Genomic DNA, 20,272 nt, shown 5'->3' with positions numbered 1-20,272 from the left:
AAAATTTAGACAAGCCAGTTAAGTACTGGGAGAATATCGTCTGGTCTGATGAGAGCAAAATTGAACTCGTTGGATGCAATAATGCACACCACGTTTGGAGGAGAAATGGGACTGCACATCACCCTAAAAACACCATACCAACTGAAGTTTGGAAATGGGAACATGATGGTGTGGGGCTGCTTATCAGCAAAGGGTACTGGTAAACTTCACATTATTGAAGAAAGGACAAGACATTCTTGAAAAAAATCTGCTGCCATCTACGAGGATGATAAAAATGAAACGAGGGTAGACATTTCATCAGGATAATGATCCAAAACATTCTGCCAAGGAAACTCTAAATTGGTTTCAAAGAAGAAGAAAAAAAGCTGCTAGAATGTCCTAGCCAATCACGTGACTTGAATCCATGGAAAGAACTGAAACTCAAGGTTCACTAAAGAAGCCCACGGAACAGTCAAGATTTGAAGACTGCTTGTGTGGAGGAATCTGCCAAACTCACACCAGAGCTAATGCACGCGACTTGTTTCTCCATACAAGAGGGTTCTTTAACCTGTCATTGCAAAAAAAAAGGATTTTGTACAAAGTATTAAATAACAGTTGCCGTTTTAAATACATTTTCCCTGTGTCATTTCACATTATTACACGTATCTTAATTTCTTATTTCTTCTTTGTATGTGTGGATTACTTGGGTTGTTTCCAACATCTGGTGAAATTTTCATGTCAATAGCACCTTTGGAAATATATTAAGTGAGAAAAATGGTGACGTTAAATACTTATTTCAGCCGTTGTGTGTGTGTGTGTGTGTGTGTGTGTGTATATATTGCGTGCACCATAAATACTTTGCCAAAGACCTCATTTTACATCGCATTTGCCGATGCAATACCTAATATTTCTGACCCTGCAGTGGATCCTCATCAATCATACATCCATCCATCCATCCATCCATCCATCCATTTGCTGTACCGTTTATCTTCAACAGGACCGCGGGGGTGCTGGAGCCTATCCTAGCTATGTTCGGGCGAGAGGTGGGGTACCTCCTGAACTGGACGCCAGCCAATCGCAGGCCACATATACGCAAACAACCGTTCGCACTCACATTCACACAGTTTAGCAAAATACGGTTCTAAAGTTGCACAGAATGGTCCCACCGTCAACTAACAGTGGGACAAAAAAGTATTTAGTCAGCCACCAACTGTGCAAATTCTCCCACTTAAAAAAAAAAAGAGAGGCCTGTAATTTTCATCATAGGTACACCTCACCTATGAGAGACAAAATGAGAGAGAAAAAAAAATCAGAAAATCTCTTCGGATTTTTAAAGAATGTATTTGCAAATTATGGTGGAAAATAAGTATTTGGTCAATAACAAAAGTTCATCTCAATACTTTGTGATATACTTTTTGTTGGAAATGACAGATGTCAAACGTTTTCTGTAAGTCTTCACAAGGTCTTCACACACTTGCTGGTATTTTGGCCCATTCCTCCATGCAGATCTCGAGAGCAGTGATGATTTGGGGCTGTTGCTGGGCAATACAGACTTTCAACTCCCTCCCACAATTTTCTAAGGGGTTGAGCTCTGGAGACTGGCTAAGCCACTCCAGGACCTTGAAATGCTTCTTACGAAGCCACTCCTTCGTTGCCCGGGTGGTGTGTTTGGGATCATTGTCATGCTGAAAGACAAAGCCATGTTTCATCTTCAAAGCTTTTGCTGATGGAAGGAGGTTTTCACTCTAAATCTCACGATACATGGTCCCATTCATTCTTTCATTTACACGGATCAGTCGTCCGGGTCCCTTTACAGAAAAACAGCCCCAAAGCATGATGTTTCCACCCCCATGCTTCACAGTAGGTATGGTGTTCTTTGGATGCAACTCAGCATTCTTTCTACTCCAAACACAAGTTGAGTTTTTACCAAAAAATTCGATTTTGGTTTCATCTGACTATATGACATTCTCCCAATCCTCTTCTGGATTATCCAAATGGTCTCGTGCAAACTTCAGACGGGCGTGGACATATACTGGCTTAAGCAGGGGTCTGGTACTGCAGGATTTGAGTCCCTGACGGCGTAGTGTGTTACTGATGGTAGCCTTTGTTACTTTGGTCCTAGCTCTCTGTAGGTCATTCACTAGGTCCCCCCGATTTTTGCTCACCGTTCTTGTGATCATTTTGACCCCACGGGGTGAGCTCATGCGTGGAGCCCCAGATGGAGGGAGATTATCAGTGGCCTTGTACATCTTCCATTTTCTAATAATTGCTCCCAAAGTTGATGTCTTCGCAGCAAGCTGCTTACCTGTTGCAGTTCAGTCTTTCCAGCCTGGTGCAGCTCTTTGGTCTTTGCCATAGTGGACTTTGGAGTATGACTGTTTGAGGTTGTGGACAGGTGTCTTTTATACTGATAACGAGTTCAAACAGCTGCCATTAATACAGGTAATGAGTCGAGGACGGAGGAGCCTCTTAAAGAAGTTACAGATCTGTGAGAACCAGAAATCTTGCTTGTTTGTTGGTGAACAAATACTTATTTGGACCATAATTTGCTAATACATTCTTTAAAAATCAGATGTGATTTTCTGGATATTTGTTTTTTCCTCATTTTGTCTCTCATAGGTGAGGTACACCTATGATGAAAATTACAGGCCTCTGTCATATTTTTAGGTGGGAGAACTTGCACAATTTGTGGCTGATTCAATACTTTTTTGCCCCACTCTCACACTTGTGACTTTAGTTAATTGAGCATTTAATGGATTAACTCAAGGTATTTCATTTTGTGATGACACCACAGAAGGGTACCAGTGATGGTAAAGCTAGAAAATATGATTATGTTTGAACTGGAAATAGACCGTATTACAATGTCGCGGTAGCCTAGCAACAAAAGTGGTACGATCCTCAATTTTTGCTCACCGTTCTTGTGATCATTTTGCAGATATGACAGCCACGTAACCCCTGAATTTGTAAGCAATTCTAAACGTGCCGCAGTCTATCACTAACCTATGTGACATAATAAAACACTAAATGTTTGGACAAAAACACTTCCACACCTTAGATTATAAGACAGTTAAATGATAAACACACAATATGCTGGTAATTTAGCATGCCTTGTTGTGCCGCATGGTGACATATTCTTACACATCTGTGGAAACTAGTCTATTGCACGCCGTTCGTAACCTCGCAATGTTATACTTTGATACCATTGCAAAATGACTGTTTTGGCTGCACCTAACAATAGAGTACAAACGACAATAAGATAATCAATTCAATCAGTACTAAAAGAACAAACAAAGAGAGTGTTGTTAGAGACTGACCTCATGTAGTAATTCTGCCTTTCCATGTCTCTGTGGCCTTGCGTTGTCAGAGTTCATGGTGAATAGTTAAATTTTTATTTTATTTTTTTTCCTCCCAAAGTTTTACATACAAAGGTTATGTTATTTTTACACTTAAGTATAACTGTTTTTGTTAAAAAGCATGAAGTTGGCTCACAATTCTCCACTTCTACAAACACGATTAATAGTTTTAACAATCATTTTATTATTTACCGTTTTTCACGACCATAAGGCACACCGTATTATTGGGCGCAGGCATGGTAAAACATATGGTAGCACGCTAAAGCAATGTTTTTAAAAAGGCAGCGGGAACAAAACTGAGTTCGGTTGTACTTTATTGAAATATTTAACAATGTACTCTCATTATTTTTTGATCAATCCTCATCCACAAATACATCAAAGTCCTCATGTTCTGTATCCAAAATGAACAGCTGGCCAAGGTCTCCATCAAAAACGGCAGGTTCCCTCTCGTCATTGTCTGAGTCAGTCTCGTTGCCGTGCGGCTACTCAGAAATGATGCCGGATTTTACAAAAGCTCGAACAACAGTGCAAGCAGACACGTTAGCCCAAGCATCCACAATCCATTCACAAATTGTGGCGTAACTCACCCAGCTCTGCCTCCTAGTCTTAGTAAAGCTGTGTTCGCCATCTGTCATCCCTCGCTCCCACGCCCATCGCAACTTCACTTTGAACGACCTGTTTACACCGATGTCCAGTGGTTGGAGTTCATTAATCCATTGCTCTATCTAGTTGGTCTTCCAACTCGGGCCACCTCGCCTTGTTTCCGCGAAAACTCAGCTTCGTCTTCTTGACTTGGCGAAGCTCATTTTCCTGCTTCCTCCACATGCGAACCATGGATTCGTTGATCTTGAATTCTCTCGCGGCTGCTCGATTCCCATGTTCCTCCGCGTAACTGATAGCTTGCAGCTTAAATTGTGCTTCGTAAACGTGTCTCTTCGTAGTTGCAGTTTTCGACTGCGGTCAAGCCAGCCTCCACTCGTAAAGTAGCAGTCAAGCCAGCCGTCCCTAATTTTGTTCATAGTAGGCATTACAGTAATAGGTTGCCAACTCGCAGCGAATGCCACCTTCAAAATAAAAGCTTCCCAATAATACAGACGTCAGTGCTCTTCGGTTAAGGAATGCAACCAGCAAAGTTAATTTGAATCTTGAGATGCATTAAAAAATTGTTTATTTGATATCTTTGGAAAAATACATGGTAAATGGACTGTACTTATATAGCACTTCATCTACATCATCACACTGCCCAAAGCGCTTTACAAAGCCTCACATTCACACACACATTCATAAACCAATGGGCGACTGCTGCCATGCGAGGCGCTGCCAGGCCCACTGGGAGGAAATTAGGGTTCAGTGTCTTGCCCAAGGACACTTCGACATGCAGACCGTCGTAGCAGGGATTCGAACCTGTTCTATCTACTAAACCAAAGCCACCCCAACATAATCCCATTGGTATTGCAAGACAAGTCCAGATATGTGTGACAAACCACGAAGGACTCCACTAAAAGAGGTTTGATGAAGAGCTGATATTGTATTTCAAAATAAAAGTATCCGAAAACTAATAAACTACATTTAATGCATCTCAAGATTCAGATGAACCTTGCTGGTTGTATTCCTTAACAGAAGAGCATTGACGTCCTTATTATTGGTAAGCTTTTACTTTGAAGGGGGCTTTCGCTGCGAGTTGGCAACCTATTACTGTAATGTTGGAGTCACTGCTTTTTCAGTAAGTCATTCCACTCGCTGCGTGAGTGCTTCATTCATACTCACCGGTCGCCCTGACATCTGTGGTCATGAAGTCCTTTGAACGCCTCGTGCTGGATCACCTCGAGCATCATAGGCATCCCTGCAGTTTGCCTATCGAGCAAATGGTTCTATGGTTGACTCAGTCAACACGGGACTGCACTTCATCCTGGAACACGTCGACAGCACAGGGACCTACGCGAGGATCGTTTTCAGATCGTTTTCAGTTCTGCATTCAACACAATCATCCCTGAACTCCTATCCTCCGATCTCCTCCGGTTCAGCGTGCCTGCCATCTCCCAATGTATCTACAGCTTCCTGATGGGGAGGACACAGCAGGTGAGGCTGGGGGACACACCACCTCATCCACACAAATTATCAGCACTGGGGCGCCCCAAGGATGTGTCCTCGCTCCGCTGCTCTTCTCTCCCTACACGAGTGGCTGCACCTCAACGCACCTGGCTGTCAAACTTCTGAAGTTTACAGATGACACAACAGTCATCGGTCTCATCAAAGATAGTGACACCTCTGCGTTGAGCTTTGGTGCGGCCAACACAACCTGGAGCTGAACACGCCTAAGACGGTAGAGATGATCGTGGACTTCAGGAAACATCTTTCGCCATAGCTGCCTCTCACGCTGTCCAACTGCCGTTTGTCAACCGTTAAGACCTGGGAATTACAATCTCTTTGAGGACTTGAAGTGGGAGACCAACATCAACTCAATCCTCAGAAAGGCCCACAGAGGATGTACTTCCTCCGGTTTCTGAGGAAGCACGGCCTGCCACAGGAGCTGTTGAGGCAGTTCTACACAGCATTCATTGAATCGGTTCTGTGTTCATCCATCACAGTGTGGTTTGATGCTGCCACAAAGGACAAAATCAAGACTGCAACGGACAGTCAAAGCTGCCCAAAAAAATTATTGGTACCCACCTACCCACTCTTGGACTTAGACGCTGCCAAAACAAAGACATGCTCATGAAAATCCCCCCCCCACCACCACCACCACACACACACATCTTGGTCACCACCTATTCTAGCTCCTTCTATCAGGTAGGCGCTATTGAACTATGCAAACGAAAACCAGCACCTCTTAAACAGTTGACTTACAATTCCATTGTAACAAGCTGCTAATTTTGTCCATCTATTTTGGGACACTTCTACATTATTCGTGCATTCAGTTTTATCATACTGCACTGTTTGGATACTGTTTGCCTACTGTTCTTGGTTACTACTGGCCACCTATGTGTTTGGCAACTCTCTGCACCATTTGCACAATAGTCACTATACCAGATCATTGGGCTATTAGTCACTTTAAATTGCTCTAAATTGCTTGAGGACTCTGCATCATTTGCACAGTTGCCACCACAACACCTAGTGGTACACTTCCGTTGCTCAATGACTCTCCATACGCCATGCTGTTTTTTTATGTCCTAAATATATAGGAAGAGAGAAAAAGTCCTTGTCTTTTAACATACTTGGGTAATAAAGTTGATTCTGGTTGCTCTACACCTGGTGGTAATGTTGCACTTCCACCCTGCATCTTGTTGTTTTTGTTTTGCCGCTTGCTTCTTTTTTTTGTCTGTTCTGGAAATTGGAGGGTAATTTAAAGCTGTTTTCATTCAACAGGTTTGTGTGCAAGAACAATGGTGTTTTGTTTGAGAATCAACTCCTACAGATTGGCATCAAGTCAGAATATCGTCAAAATCTTGGTGAGTAATGGAGCTGCTGGAGAGGTTTTATAGACGATTAGTCATAGCCAAGGTGCGGTCTGGTTCTCTTCAGTATGTAACACTCTTAGGCTAATACAGTGCTGCACTAATCCCTCCCCCGCCCAAGAGTCTCTGACCAACACCACACCCCTCACTAACATGCACCATCGCGATTCTCCAAGATGACTGGCATGCGATTATGAAAGTGTTTAGTCGTGATAGTCACACAGAGCGCATATCCAGCGTCAACATACTATGCTATAATTAGCTATATAAACAAGCCAACATTAGTCATTGCTGCAACGTTGGTAGCATGACTTATTCGTAATTGAGTGTTTCTATTACAGTAAATGTTATCAGTAGAAGTTATATTTTTTGGAATGTGTAATTGATCAAAAATCAAAAAGAGCTGAAACTTTTCCTGTTGAGTAGAAATGTTGCTAATTCTGCGTCACTTCTGAATTCTCTCAACAGTCTCTGGTCCCTTTACTCTGCTTCTGCTTGCTAGTGTTATGCCCAGTTGTTGGCAAATGAGGTATACAGACCCTTTCCAAATTTATTTCCATAATTCCATCCAAAAAGTAAAACTTTCATAGATTATAGATTCAGGGCCCGCAATTTAAACAATTTCAATTATTTATGTTTATTTTTACATAATTTGGGCTTCAGCTCATATAATTCAAAAAGTTAGAATACTGTGAAGAAATCACCATTTACTTCTCAGTTTTTGTAGAAAAAAAAGAGAAATTAGTGTCACATTAATTCAATCAAAATATGGTACTTTCAAAACGATGTTAATCTTCAATACTTGGTTGGGAACCCCTTTGCTTTAATCACTGCCTCGATGTGCCGTGGCATTGAGGCAATCAGCCCTGTGGCATTGCCTGGGAGTTGCCCAGATTTCTTCTTTGTTTTTGGGTCTTGTGCCCCTCATTTTCCTCTTGATAATACCCCATCGATTCTCAATGGAGTTTAGATCTGGCAAGTTGGCTGGCCAGTCAAGCACTGTGATGGCATGGGCATCAAACCAAGTTTGTTGCTTCTGGCGGCATGGGCAGTGGCCAGGTCCTGCTGGAAGATGAAATCTGCATCTCCATACAGATCCTCAGCAGAAGGAATAATGAAATCCTCTAAAACATTCTGGTAAACTGTTGCGGTAACCTTGAATTTAAGAAAACAGAGTTTACCAACACCTGCACTGGACATTGCACTCCAAATCATGACTGACTGTGGATATTACACACTGGACCTCAAGCAGCTTGGGTTCTGTTCTTCACCCGTCTTCCCCCAAACCCTTGTACCTTGATTCCTGAATTGAAGGTACACTTTACTTTCATCGTAAAAAGGGGACCTTGGACCGCTGGCCTCCAGTCCTTCGTCTCCTTAGCCCAGTTGAGACACTTCCTACGTTGGCTCAGAAGCGGTTTGACCCGAGCCACCCAACAGTTGTAGCCCATCTCCCGGATGCGTCTGTATGTGGTAGTTTTTTCATCTCTGACTCCCGCCTCATTCCACTCTTTTTGAATCTTCTGTTTGATAATCCGCTGAAGCCCACAGCCATCTTTTGCTGGAGCATCATCTCCTGCCAAATTTTATACGTCCACTCGACTTTCCATTGATATGCTTGGACACAGCCAGCCTCCTTAGCTATGAACCTTTGTGGCTTACCCATCCTATGGAGGGTATCAATGATGGTCTTCTGGCCAGTTGTCAAGTCTGCAGTCTTCCCCATATTGAGCCCAACTGAGACAATTGAACCAAACCGAACTAATTTAATAACACCTGGGGAAACCCATACAGGTGCTTTGAGTTTAGTGTTTTACGATTAGTGTGGGCGGCACGGTGGACGACTATTTAGAGCGTCAGCCTCACAGTTCTGAGGACCGGGGTTCAATCCCCGGCTCCGTCTGTGTGGAGTTTGCATGTTCTCCCTATGCTTACGGGGGTTTTCTCCAGGCACTCCGGTTTCCTCACACATCCCAAAAACATGCATTAATTGGAGACTCTAACTTGCCCGTAGGTGTGAATGAGAGTGTGAATGGTTGTTTGTTTGTATGTGACCTGCGATTGGCTGTCAACCAGTTCAGGGTGTACACCGCCTCCTGCTCGATGATAGCTGGGATAGACTCCAGCACGCCCGCGACCCTAGTTAGGAGAAGCGGCTCAGAAAGTGGATGGATGGATGATTAGTGTGTGACACTCAGTTTTAAACATTTATGGTCTGCAGAATTTGAGCTTATTTCTTCACAGTATTCTATTTTTCTTTTTAAATTCCTGATTTCATCGGTTTGATGAGCAGGCACCCCAAATTATGTAAAAAATAAACAAATACTTGAAATTGTTTAAATTGTGGGCCCTGAATCTACAACCCCAATTCCAATGAAGAAAATAAAAACAGAATACAATGATTTGGAAATCATGTTCAACCTATACTTAATTGAATACACTACAAAGACAAGATATTTAATGTTTAAACTGATCAACTTTGTTTTTAGCAAATAATCATTAACTGAAAATTTTATGGCTGCAACACGTTCCAAAAAAGCTGGGACAGGGTCATGTTTACCACTGTGTTACATCACCTTTTCTTTTAACAACATTCAATAAACGTTTGGGAACTGAGGACACTAATTGTTGAAGCTTTGTAGGTGGAATTCGTTTCCATTCTTGCTTGATGTACAGCTTCAGCTGTTCAACAGTCCGTTTCCGGTCTCCGTTTTCATATTTTACGTTTCATATTGCGCCACACATTTTCAATGGGAAACAGGTCTGGACTCTTTTACTACGAAGCCATGCTGCTGTAACACGTGCAGAATGTGGTTTGCCATTGTCTTGCTGAAATAAGCAGGGGTGTCCATGAAAAAGACGTTGCTTGGATGGCAGCATATGTTTCTCCAAAACCTGTATGTACCTTTCAACATTTATATTATGGACCGTAGATGATGCAATCCCTAAATTCCTTGCAATTGTACGTTGAGGAACATTGTCCTTAAACTGTTAGACTATTTTCTCACGTACTTGTTCACAAAGAGGTGAACCTCGCCCCATCTTTGCTTGTGAATGACTGAGCAATTCAGGGAAGCTCCTTTTATACCCAATCATGGAACCCACCTGTTCCCAAGTAGCCTGTTCACCTGTGGGATGTTCCAATCAGGTGTTTGATGAGCATTCCTCAACTTTCTCAGTCTTTTTTGCCACCTGTCTCAGCCTTTTTGGAATGTGTTGCAGCCATAAAATTCTCAGTTAATGATTATTTGCTAAAAACAATAGTTTATCAGTTTGAACATTAAATATATTGTCTTTGTACTGTGTTCGATTAAATATAGGTTGAACGTGATTTGCAAATCATTGTATTCTGTTTTTGTTTAACACAACGTCCCAACTTCATTGGAATTGTGGTTGTATAATCTATGAAAGTTTTAACTTTTTGAATGGAATTATGTAAATAATTAAATGTTTCCATGATATTCAAATTTTTTTGGAAAGGGTCTGTATGCATTCATTTATTTTCCAGAGTTTGATATTCTGCCAAAATTCAGCAAAGCTTCTGAAGCCTGAGGTCGGCGGCCCCAGGTTGTGCTCGCTATGAGTGTGACCGCGAATGTGTTACATGATTGACACAGACAATCGCACCTTTTCTCTCAAATCGCAACTTTTTTCACGGCTCATTTTATTCATGTGCTCTTGTCTTGACATACTGACAGTTTTAACGACTATGACAAAATGTTGCAAAGCCTCGCCTTTAATGTGCTGATTATACATGGCAATCAAAGGGAGGTGACTTGGTTTCTTGACTTAGCCTGCTGTCTGTTAATCAACAAATTGTGTCTTTCTCATAGGGAGAATGTACTTGTTCTATGGCAACAAGACGTCAGTGCAATTTGCCAGCTTCACCACCACAGTCAGCTGTCCCGGAGAGCTCCAGTCTCATATCCTTTAATTTCTCTTGACTGTCAATAAATAGCTTTTGACAGGATACATTTGGACCAGCATGAGATTCTGCCATTGCTAACCAATATGTCTTGGTTGAAATATGTTATATAATGCCAGCATCATATTGTGTTTAGATGAAAACATTTTAAGTTTTCTAAGTGCAGAGGGTTTTTTTTATTGTTATTTTTTTTATCTCCCTTACAAATAAAAAATCTAGTCTAGCTTCCAGTTAGGTGTTTGAAGCTGTGTCGCATCTGTTTAATGGTCCTTGACAGCAAACCACAGCTTAATGTTCAAACCAAACCAGTGGAAGCACTGGTAGAGGGAGGAGCCCAGATCCAGCAGGTCCTCAACATCGAGTGTCTGACGGACTTTTCCGATGCGCCACTACTCAACATCAAGTTCAGGTGAGCTGAAAGTCAAATAAGAATTGGAATTCTGAATAACTTAATGTCAGAACACTAAAGTGGTACTCCGATGTATGACCACAATACTTTCCAATAAAGAAGCGACCTGCGATTTGGTAGTCTTTCAAAGCATTTCCCTTTGATATCAATTATATTGGGATGCCATCGTAAAATCTTTACTTAATATACAGTTTTAAGTAACAGTTAAATATTAATTGCCATACAGGTATAAACAGATGTGATGAAGTTAAAAACAATAAAACACCTTTTAACTCTCAACGTTAGGAGTAATACATTTGGTCACCAAGGTTATTATACTAAACACTTGAGACCATGTGAGTCTCGGGATTCGCCTCATGGAAACAATGAGTCCCAACCCGGGAGAAATGAGTCCCTGAAATTTATCATCATGGAATACAAATACAGTAATCCTCAATTATATTATGGTTCTTGTTTCGCGGTCTCGCTGTATTGCAGATTACAATTGTTGCTCTATTTTTTATACTGTTTTTGTGTTGTCCATTGCTCTTGCTCTCGCTCAATATATTCTGTTTAGCCTGGCACGATAGCAAATTTTTTAGGACGATATAGTTTCCCAAAAACTATCACGACACACTGTAGTATCGTTTTTTTATGCCACCGATACATTAGAGAATAATAATTCATGCACATCCTTTTTAAGAACAATTCACTTTTAATTCTAATTCTAAGAATATTCAACATTGACATTGTAATGTAGAACAATAAATAAAATATCTTGTATGAAAAAATCTAAATAAAACAGACTCAACCTCTGTTCATAAAAATTGCACTTAAACAGATATTCGACATTTGGCACTGAGGTATAAAAAGTCATCAATGCCTTAACAGGCAATAAATATACTGCCAATCGAGTTTCCAGTTGGTTACGAAAAAGTGCAAAGTAGCATCATTAAGAGCGACACAAGTATATCAAAGCAACCTGGTTTGATTCAAGATTTGTACTACTTTTTAAAAGGCTGTAGCCTTTCTTTAAACGCATGTTCAATGACTACATCTCTTAGATTAGTTAGTGACGCTATACTGTGTATAATGTGAGCATACATGTGCCATATACGCTGTCACGTTTGTATTTGCATTGTTTGGGTGAAGAGTTCCGTAATTTCAAGATGATGGGAAATGTCCCGCAGTTTTTGTTTTTGCTGCTGAAGAAAGAAGTTGTTGTCTTTGTTGTGACTCCATACACATTTGACATACCATCTTGTTCGTGTTAGTGCGATGGCCACGTTCACCTGGCTTTAATCCAAAATGTTCCCACATCGTCGCGGTGGCGTTAGGCTTTGGAGCTAATTCCATTTATGACGCTCAACTCTGTAATTGTTCAGGTCGCCGTCAGAAAACGTACCAAAAATTATTGTGTATAATGCGCACCCCCCCCCAAAAAATAAATAATTGGCAAAAGTCAATAGTGGGTATAGGGGCAAATGGAAAAAACTTTCACATTTTATAAATGTATGCCGTCATCTAGTGTAAAGCTGTACACTTTCATTCCAAAATGCCACCGCCACCTCGTGGTTATAAAAAAGGTGTAGCCTACACTTACATTCCAATATGACTGGTACGTATGACTGCATATATGTACATTTGTGCTGATAAGTTTACATACCCTGGCAGAATTTATTTATTTATTTATTTTTTAAATATAACTGATGACTGAACAACAACCATCATTAATTTATGTTATGTTATGTTTAATGATAATGCTTTTCTGAAATGCTTCACCGTTTGATTTTAATCCCATTTAAAATAAATGGTCCTTCATGTTTTCTAATAAAGAATTGTAGCCATCTTACAAACTCTGCTGGGTAATCAAACATATGAGCACAACTGTGTGTTTTCTAATTTACTAAATAAAAGGAGGGCTGTAAATTTCAAAATAAAAGCAAGTAAATTAAAAAAAGGATATGTGTTCAAACCAAGTGCTGAACTTCAGAATAATTCTTTGGGGGGAAAAAAAAAAAAACCCAACAAAATACAAATATACTTCGTTTTGATCATATGGGTAGAAGCAAAATCATGCATTGTAAAAAATGCATTATACATAGGAAGAAGGGTTTTCCAGAATTTTGAGGTAAATTTTGGGGGTGCGTATTACACATGGGTGCGCATTATACACAAGAAATTACGGTAGTTTAGCTTGTATGCTAGCGCCCGCATTTCAAAAGCACACGTGCGCACACAGACACACACACACATGCAGACGGGCAAGCAGAAGGAGAGTTCCAGCCCTTCAATATCTATGATTGGTTTAGAGACCACGATAGGTTACATGGTTCTGCTTTCAAGTCAGATTTGTTTTCTTCTTCTTCAAATGGCCAGACGTACAAGTGCAGTTTTTATTTTTATTACAATTTTTTTTTTTTTTTTTTTTTGCCGCATCATTCAGAAATTAGGGTGCATATGCGACCAAATTAGTTGTACTACAGAGCCCTGTTGTGCCCCCCCCAGCACCGTTCTATTGACCTCTCATCAGACCAAGCGCAACTTTTGCCGCAAAGCTAATTTTACCTCCAAGCTGTTTTTGTTGCTACGTGTTGTTAATGTAAACGGCTAAGATGGGTACCCACTACCTAGCGCTTTCACGGAACCTGCACATCAGTTATCCATCTTTTGGGAACAACTCGGTGAACCAGACAACTGCCGAGTCTGAAAATGCTGTTGTTTATTGCCACGAAAGGCAGATGTGAAAGTGGACAAGTTTGTCTTGCTGACACAGCAGGTGATTGAACTACTGCAACAACAGGTCATTTTCACAGCACTACTTCAACAACAGCAAGAAAACTTGAAAAGATTTGTCCCAATAATCATGGATGCAAAAAAAAAAGCAGACTGGATCCCCTTTCACTGGAGATACAGGAGGTAAACGCAAGCTTACGTACTTTCTATCTCACAGTCACAAATCTGAAAGTCCACTTCAGAAGTTTGCAATTTAGCAACAAGGGAAGAACATGCAAATAAAAACAAATTTTTTTTTGTAAGTTAAACATATACGCACATTTTTAAAAAGGCCATACTCCAGCATGTGACTCATGAATTATTTTACTGTACTTTAATGCATCTAATGTAACCTTAGAAGCAGTATTATGCACTGCACCTATTGCACTTCAAATTCTGTGGACTGTTATACAGTACCTGTATTTGATTAATCGATTGTTTTTCATCTCTTAGTAAGTTGTTTTTTAATTTTTGTTTATTTTTTGTTTTTATTTTCACACCTTATTTTTTTCACATCTGTCACACAAGTATACAGTGGAATCAACGATAAATTTACTTTTTGAACAGCAGTGACAAGCATATGGCATCAACAGTCTGCGGCTAGCAGTTAGGTAGTGCGGAAAGCTCATGTGGCACCCTTTTTCAATGAGTGCTTCCTACTTGTCAAACATTTTAAAAAATGACTAACTTCAAATGTATGACACCAGTACTTACTGAGCCTCTAAAGAGAAAATGTTTTTGAAATTTTCTTGGGAGAATGAGAGTGTTTCTCATTCAAACATTTTTTTTTGCATGTTTGCAAGTATAAAAGAACCATATACATTTCAGTTTGCATTTCTGTGGGAAAATGACAGTGCAGGAGTTAGTTTGGTTATATTTTCACCTGGGACTTTATTACAAGGACATTGCTGCTTTATTTGCAAGTCGTCACCATTATGTTACGTCTGAGATGGATTTAAAAAAAAAAAAAAAAAAACGTTTGGAAGTCTTGTAATCTGGTTCGGTTGTAAATTAATAGTAAGTAAGTAAATAAGCTACTGCTTGCAGGAAGCTACCGCTGAAGGTAAATAAGCTACCGCTCACAAGTAGACAAGTTTCTGTTTTTTGTTTTTTTTCCATGTCCCTTTCGGGGGTCTGTAAGTACTTGACAATTTGAATTTAAAAAAAAAAAATTAAAAATCTGCTCAATATGCTGGCTGAGAGTCCCTGGCAGCAATGGATAAAAAGAGGAAGTACAAACCTGCCAAAATGAGAACATGACCACTGGCGCTGGATAAAAATACTTGGACACTGAGTCTTTCTCTTTTTGCCTTACCGCCAAAATAATGTGCACTGAGGGCTGTCGTGAAAAGATGATTTTAGGTATGACGACGGTTCTATCTTCAAAAGGTGTTCAAACTTTGGGCCATATTTTTCCAAAAAGATTTTAGATAATAATAATAATTACGATTAAAATAGGTACCTTTCAGCATTCGCTGCTCGGGCCCTAATAATAATAATAATAATAATGATCACCATCATCCTCCTCATTATTTTTTTTTTTTTTTTTTTAGAGGTGCATTTCAAGCCACTCAAGATCACCGTACAAACATAATTAAAAGAAATCAAGCAATTAAAAATAACAGCATAAAGCATCCATTAAAATGGCAAATGAGTAATGGGAAATAAATAGGCAGTCCGGAAACGTGTCTCGAGTTTGGATTTGAAGAGGGTTGGTCTGTGTTCGGAGATCAGGTGGTAGTGAGGTCCAAATAGGGGGAGGGAGGGGGAGGGTCGAGGCGAGCAGCTGAAGGCGCGGTCCCCCATGGTGGACAGATAGGGAAAAGGGACAGCGAGTTCGAGCGAGGACAAGGATCAGAGAGAGTGGGAGGATACGGCAACCTGAAGGTCAGCAAGATATGGCGGGGCGAGGTTATTACTAGCCTTGAAGGTACAGATCAATATTTAGTTTGGTTGGTTCTCCAAATTGTACAACTTGTGAGGTGATCATTTTATTGGGACACTATCAGTCACACATTTTACTACTTGAAAAGTTTCATTGCTGGAAGAAACTATCCAATCAACCACAATTGTGTGATCGTAGATCAGTGAAGATTTTACATTGTCTTACGTAGGGATAAAATGATGGCCTCCAGCTTACATCACAAACCGATCATTGTCATCTGTGCTGATAACATTTAAACATAATCGAGCCAGTTAAGGTTTTTCAGTGAGCACATCAACTTTTTGAAAGCACAATGGAATATTGTGTTGGACCAGCAATGTCAGTGTATTTAATTTGTGTGTTACAGATATGGAGGAGCTCTGCAAAACCTCTCCCTCAAGCTGCCCGTCACCATCAACAAATTCTTCCAGCCAACTGAAATGTCCTCAAATGATTTCTTTCAACGTTGGAAACAACTTAGCCAGTAAGTTTGGGGTCAGTTAGTATTTTGTCTCTTTATTTAGGTTTACTAGTAAAGCTTTTGTGTGAACTGCCCTCAGGCCTCAGCAAGAAGCGCAAAAGATATTCAAGGCCAACCACAGCATGGACACAGAAGTACTGAAGGCTAAGGTGTGTCACTCTTTGTGCCTCCTCTTTATAGTTGTTTAGTCTCCACACTAGCCATGTATATGTACGGTGTGTCATATGTTTTTGGGACAATTTTTGTGAAAACTGCACCACATTACTTTTACGATGACTCTTGATAGCAGTAGTTTTTCAGCAGACACACACATTTTATATGTTTGTGGTGTTACGCTTGCTTGTAGCTACTGGGACTAGGAGCGGCCCTGCTGGACAATGTCGATCCAAACCCAGAGAACTACGTGTCTGCTGGAGTGATCCAGACCAAGGGACAGCAAGTTGGCTGTCTGCTAAGACTGGAGCCCAATGCCCAGGCACAGGTACAACATCCCCTTGTTAACCCTCGTACATCACTATAACAATACATACGTAGGAGTCATTTTGAGACAAAACATGGTTCAGGCTTTTAAATATGTTATAAGTAAGTCATGTAAATATATATTTTTTTTACTTTCAACCCCTCAAAATGTTCAATGGCATCAGACCTATCCATTTGTAAATACTTTTAATTTATTTTTATTTTTTTAATGGCCTCTATGGGCAATAAAAGCAGTATTATGACCATAACTCTGAATATGCTGAACATATAAAAAAATAAATCAGTGGAAAACTTTTGAGGTAATTAGAGCCTTGAATAAGTCAATGAGTCATAACAACATAGGTTTGTATGCATGATCATTTTTAGAACAATGGCAGTTTAAAAAAATAAAATAAAATGGGAGTTATTTTAGCCAAAACATGGTTCAGGCTCTCAGTGTTCTAACTAAGTCATATGAATATTTTTTTACTTTCAATCCCTCAAAATGTTCAGTGGCATCAGACTTACCCACAGTTAGATTTTTTAATTTTTTAATTTATTTTTGGTGCCTTCTATGGACGATAAAAGCTGTAGTTATGACCATAACTCTAAATTTGCCCTGTGTGTGTGTGTACAATATGTAAAGCGGAAAATTTTATGAGGTAATAAGAGCCTTAAGTCAATCAGTCATAACAACATATGACAGATATACTTTAACCAGTGACTGACCTGCGGCTTTGCAGGTTGGTCATGTGCTCTATTGCTGCAAAATGTCTTTTTTGAAAATAAGGCTGAATGCAGTTTCAGGTATGGCTGCTGGTGTGAAAGTGAGCTCACCAAACTGATGAGCTTTTAGTGGACCTGAAGGCCCTCAACCAATAGGAGGAGATAAATTCAAACCGAACAATAAGAATAGAAATTCAAACAATAAAATGTTTTGAATTTGGGGCAGACCCTCCTTTGATCCAGGCATACGCACGTGCGCACGCAAATGAAAAGTGCTTCATTTGTAGCAGTGCCCGCAACTTAGACAGCAACCCACTCGGGGGTGGACGTATGGTTAAGGCTTCATTAAGGGAATTAAAGGCACCGCGCTCCGTGGCCAACTTCAAAATTAAAATGGCATTGATGCCCAATATAGTAATTTATATGAAGCTTTTATTTTGAGGTTGGCCCTCTCAGCACGTTCGCGGAGATGCAGCGTGTCACGGTACGACACTATTAACAATCATTGTAGTGGCTGCCTTGATTTCTACTTATCGGCTGGCCAGGATTGCCGCGGGGTGGGAGTAAATTTCACCATCAGTCACGGCATTGGACAGGAGCAGGGGTGAAGGTCAGCAGGACCGGGAACTATGAAAACGTCACCGGGAATGGACGGGAGTGGAAACCATGATGGCGGGAGTCTACGTGAGTGGAAACCACGACGAGTGAAACCATGATAGTTATTTTGTTTTTAATCAAATCGAAATTTGAACATTTCCCCTCAGCATCAAGATAAACATTGCTTAACGAAGGGACTAATATGTTTTTTGTTAATAAACCTTTCTTTATAATTCGGGTAATTTAATGTGTTTATTGCCGTGACGAAGGCAAACATATTTTATACAGAGAATGAGAAACGGAGCGGGTTGACAGGGAGTTTAAAAAAAAACAAAGGTGTTGGGGGGGTGGGGTGGCGAATGGAAGTGGGATTCGGTATAATTTTGGCTCTAAATTGGGATCAATATCTGTGGGAGTTGGATTTTTTTCAAAAACTTTTTTTTTTTTTTTTTTTTTTTTTTTTTTTTTATAAATGGTATTTGGTGGGATTTTTTTTTTTTTTTTTTTTTTTTTAACACTTTGAATTGAGAGTGAGTGGTATTTTTCACTTAGGATTGGGAGTTGAATCAACCTCTGGGAGTGGGGGGGAGCGGGAGTCAACATCCACTCCCGTGTTACCCTCTTATGCTTACAAACAAATGTTGTTGCATTTTTTGCTTTAACTGTATTTGCTTCTATTAAGTTGCAATTCCTGATTGCACTTTGTAAAAGCATATTTATTCAGTTAGCCCTTGATAAAGTAGAATCTTTTTGGGTACATTTATTTTAATTATCTAACATTTATTCTTATTGAAAGATTAATTTTGCACTGAAAAGTGCTACATAGTTTGTTGAAAATTAGTGCAATAATTAAGATTTTTCCCTAACGAGGAATAATGAGTAATAATCATGATTACAATATTGATCAAAATAATCGTGATTATTTTTGCCATAATCGTGCAGCCAGAAGTCTGCTAAAAGTAATAACACACAAACAATTATGTTTTCATTTTTGTATAAAGCATAAACATTCACAGGACGGAGGAAAAAGTAAGCGAACCCTTTGATTTAATAACTGGTTGAACTTCTTTGGCAGCAATAACCTCAACCAAATGTTTCCTGTAGTTGCAGATCAGACGTGTACAACGATCAGGATGACTTTTTGGACCATTCCTCTTTACAAAACTGTTGCAGTTCTGCAAGATTCCTGGGATGTCTAGTGTGAATAGCTCTCGAGGTCAGGCCACAGCTTCTCAATTGGGTTGAGGTCAGGACTTTATCTATAAACTTATACCAAGCTAGAAAAGGTTAGAAAAGTATCTCGTGAAGTGTTGATGTTCATCAGTCCACCGTTAGACAAATTGTCTATAAATGGAGAAAGTTCAGCACTGTTGCTTCTCTTCCAAGGAGTGGCCATCCTAAAAAGATGTCTACAGAAGAGCACAGAATGCTCAATGAGGTAAAACAAAAAAAAAAAAAGAACCCTACAATGACAGCTGGAGACAGAAATAACTGGCACATGCCAAAATCTCTGACAAATCTACCATACATAAAACATGAAACAAGAATGAGGTTCATGGGAGAACACCGAGGAAGCTGTTGCTGTCTTGCTGCACGTTTGAAGTTTGCTAAAGAGCACTTGGATGTTCCACAGCACTACTTGCAAAATATGCTGTAAACAGATGAAACCAAAGTGGAATTGTTTGGGAGGAACACACAGCACACCAATATCAAAACTTTATTCCAACTGTGAAGCATTGGTGGAAGGAGAAGAACTTGAAGCCCTCTATCCAACAGTTGACGCTTAAAAGAGGATGGGTGTTGCAACAGGACAAGGATCCAAAACACAGAAACAAATTAACAACAAAATGCTTATTTTCAATAAAAAATATGAAAATATACTATTGTTTCTGTGGTATTAGTTTAAGCAGAGAGTTTATCCTTGTGATTTAAATGAAGATCAGACCACATTTATACAGAAATTTAAGAAATTCCAAACGGTTCACAGACTTTTTCCTCCATTGTACATTGGATTTACTGTCATCCCTTTGTCCACCACCTCAGCGATTATAATACGCAAAGCATGCCACAGGTTTATTAGGATCACAGTCAGAGTTCTCAACGTGTACTGAAGTTTTTATTTTTTTTATTTTGTACTTAATAATGAAAGATGCTTGTTTTGTTAAACAACTTTTACATGCATACATTTGGAAGACATTGTCATCTCCTAC

At 39.9% G+C, this 20,272-nt stretch overlaps 1 protein-coding gene across 6 annotated transcripts in view; it reads left to right on the top strand.

Annotated features, from left to right (window-relative positions):
• The window catches only part of ap2a1 (adaptor related protein complex 2 subunit alpha 1), a 75,461-nt gene that overhangs the window by 53,483 nt on the left and 1,706 nt on the right, over positions 1-20,272 (top strand). For 4 of the 6 annotated variants that reach the window (XM_061701092.1, XM_061701096.1, XM_061701095.1 and 1 more), the window contains 6 exons: positions 6,699-6,781; positions 10,621-10,707; positions 10,995-11,121; positions 16,167-16,283; positions 16,360-16,429; positions 16,627-16,761. In XM_061701092.1, coding sequence (XP_061557076.1) covers positions 6,699-6,781; positions 10,621-10,707; positions 10,995-11,121; positions 16,167-16,283; positions 16,360-16,429; positions 16,627-16,761 — 619 coding nt within the window. Of the gene's footprint in view, positions 1-6,698; positions 6,782-10,620; positions 10,708-10,994; positions 11,122-16,166; positions 16,284-16,359; positions 16,430-16,626; positions 16,762-19,166; positions 19,309-20,272 lie in introns of all 6 variants that reach the window. The other 2 variants (XR_009770099.1, XR_009770100.1) reach the window with 2 other exon arrangements.

The sequence above is a fragment of the Phycodurus eques genome, chromosome 16 (genome assembly GCF_024500275.1).
Source record: "Phycodurus eques isolate BA_2022a chromosome 16, UOR_Pequ_1.1, whole genome shotgun sequence".
Classification (NCBI taxonomy): domain Eukaryota; kingdom Metazoa; phylum Chordata; class Actinopteri; order Syngnathiformes; family Syngnathidae; genus Phycodurus; species Phycodurus eques.
Note: the sequence above shows the minus strand (reverse complement) of the source record. Positions and strands in the feature narration are given on the sequence as shown.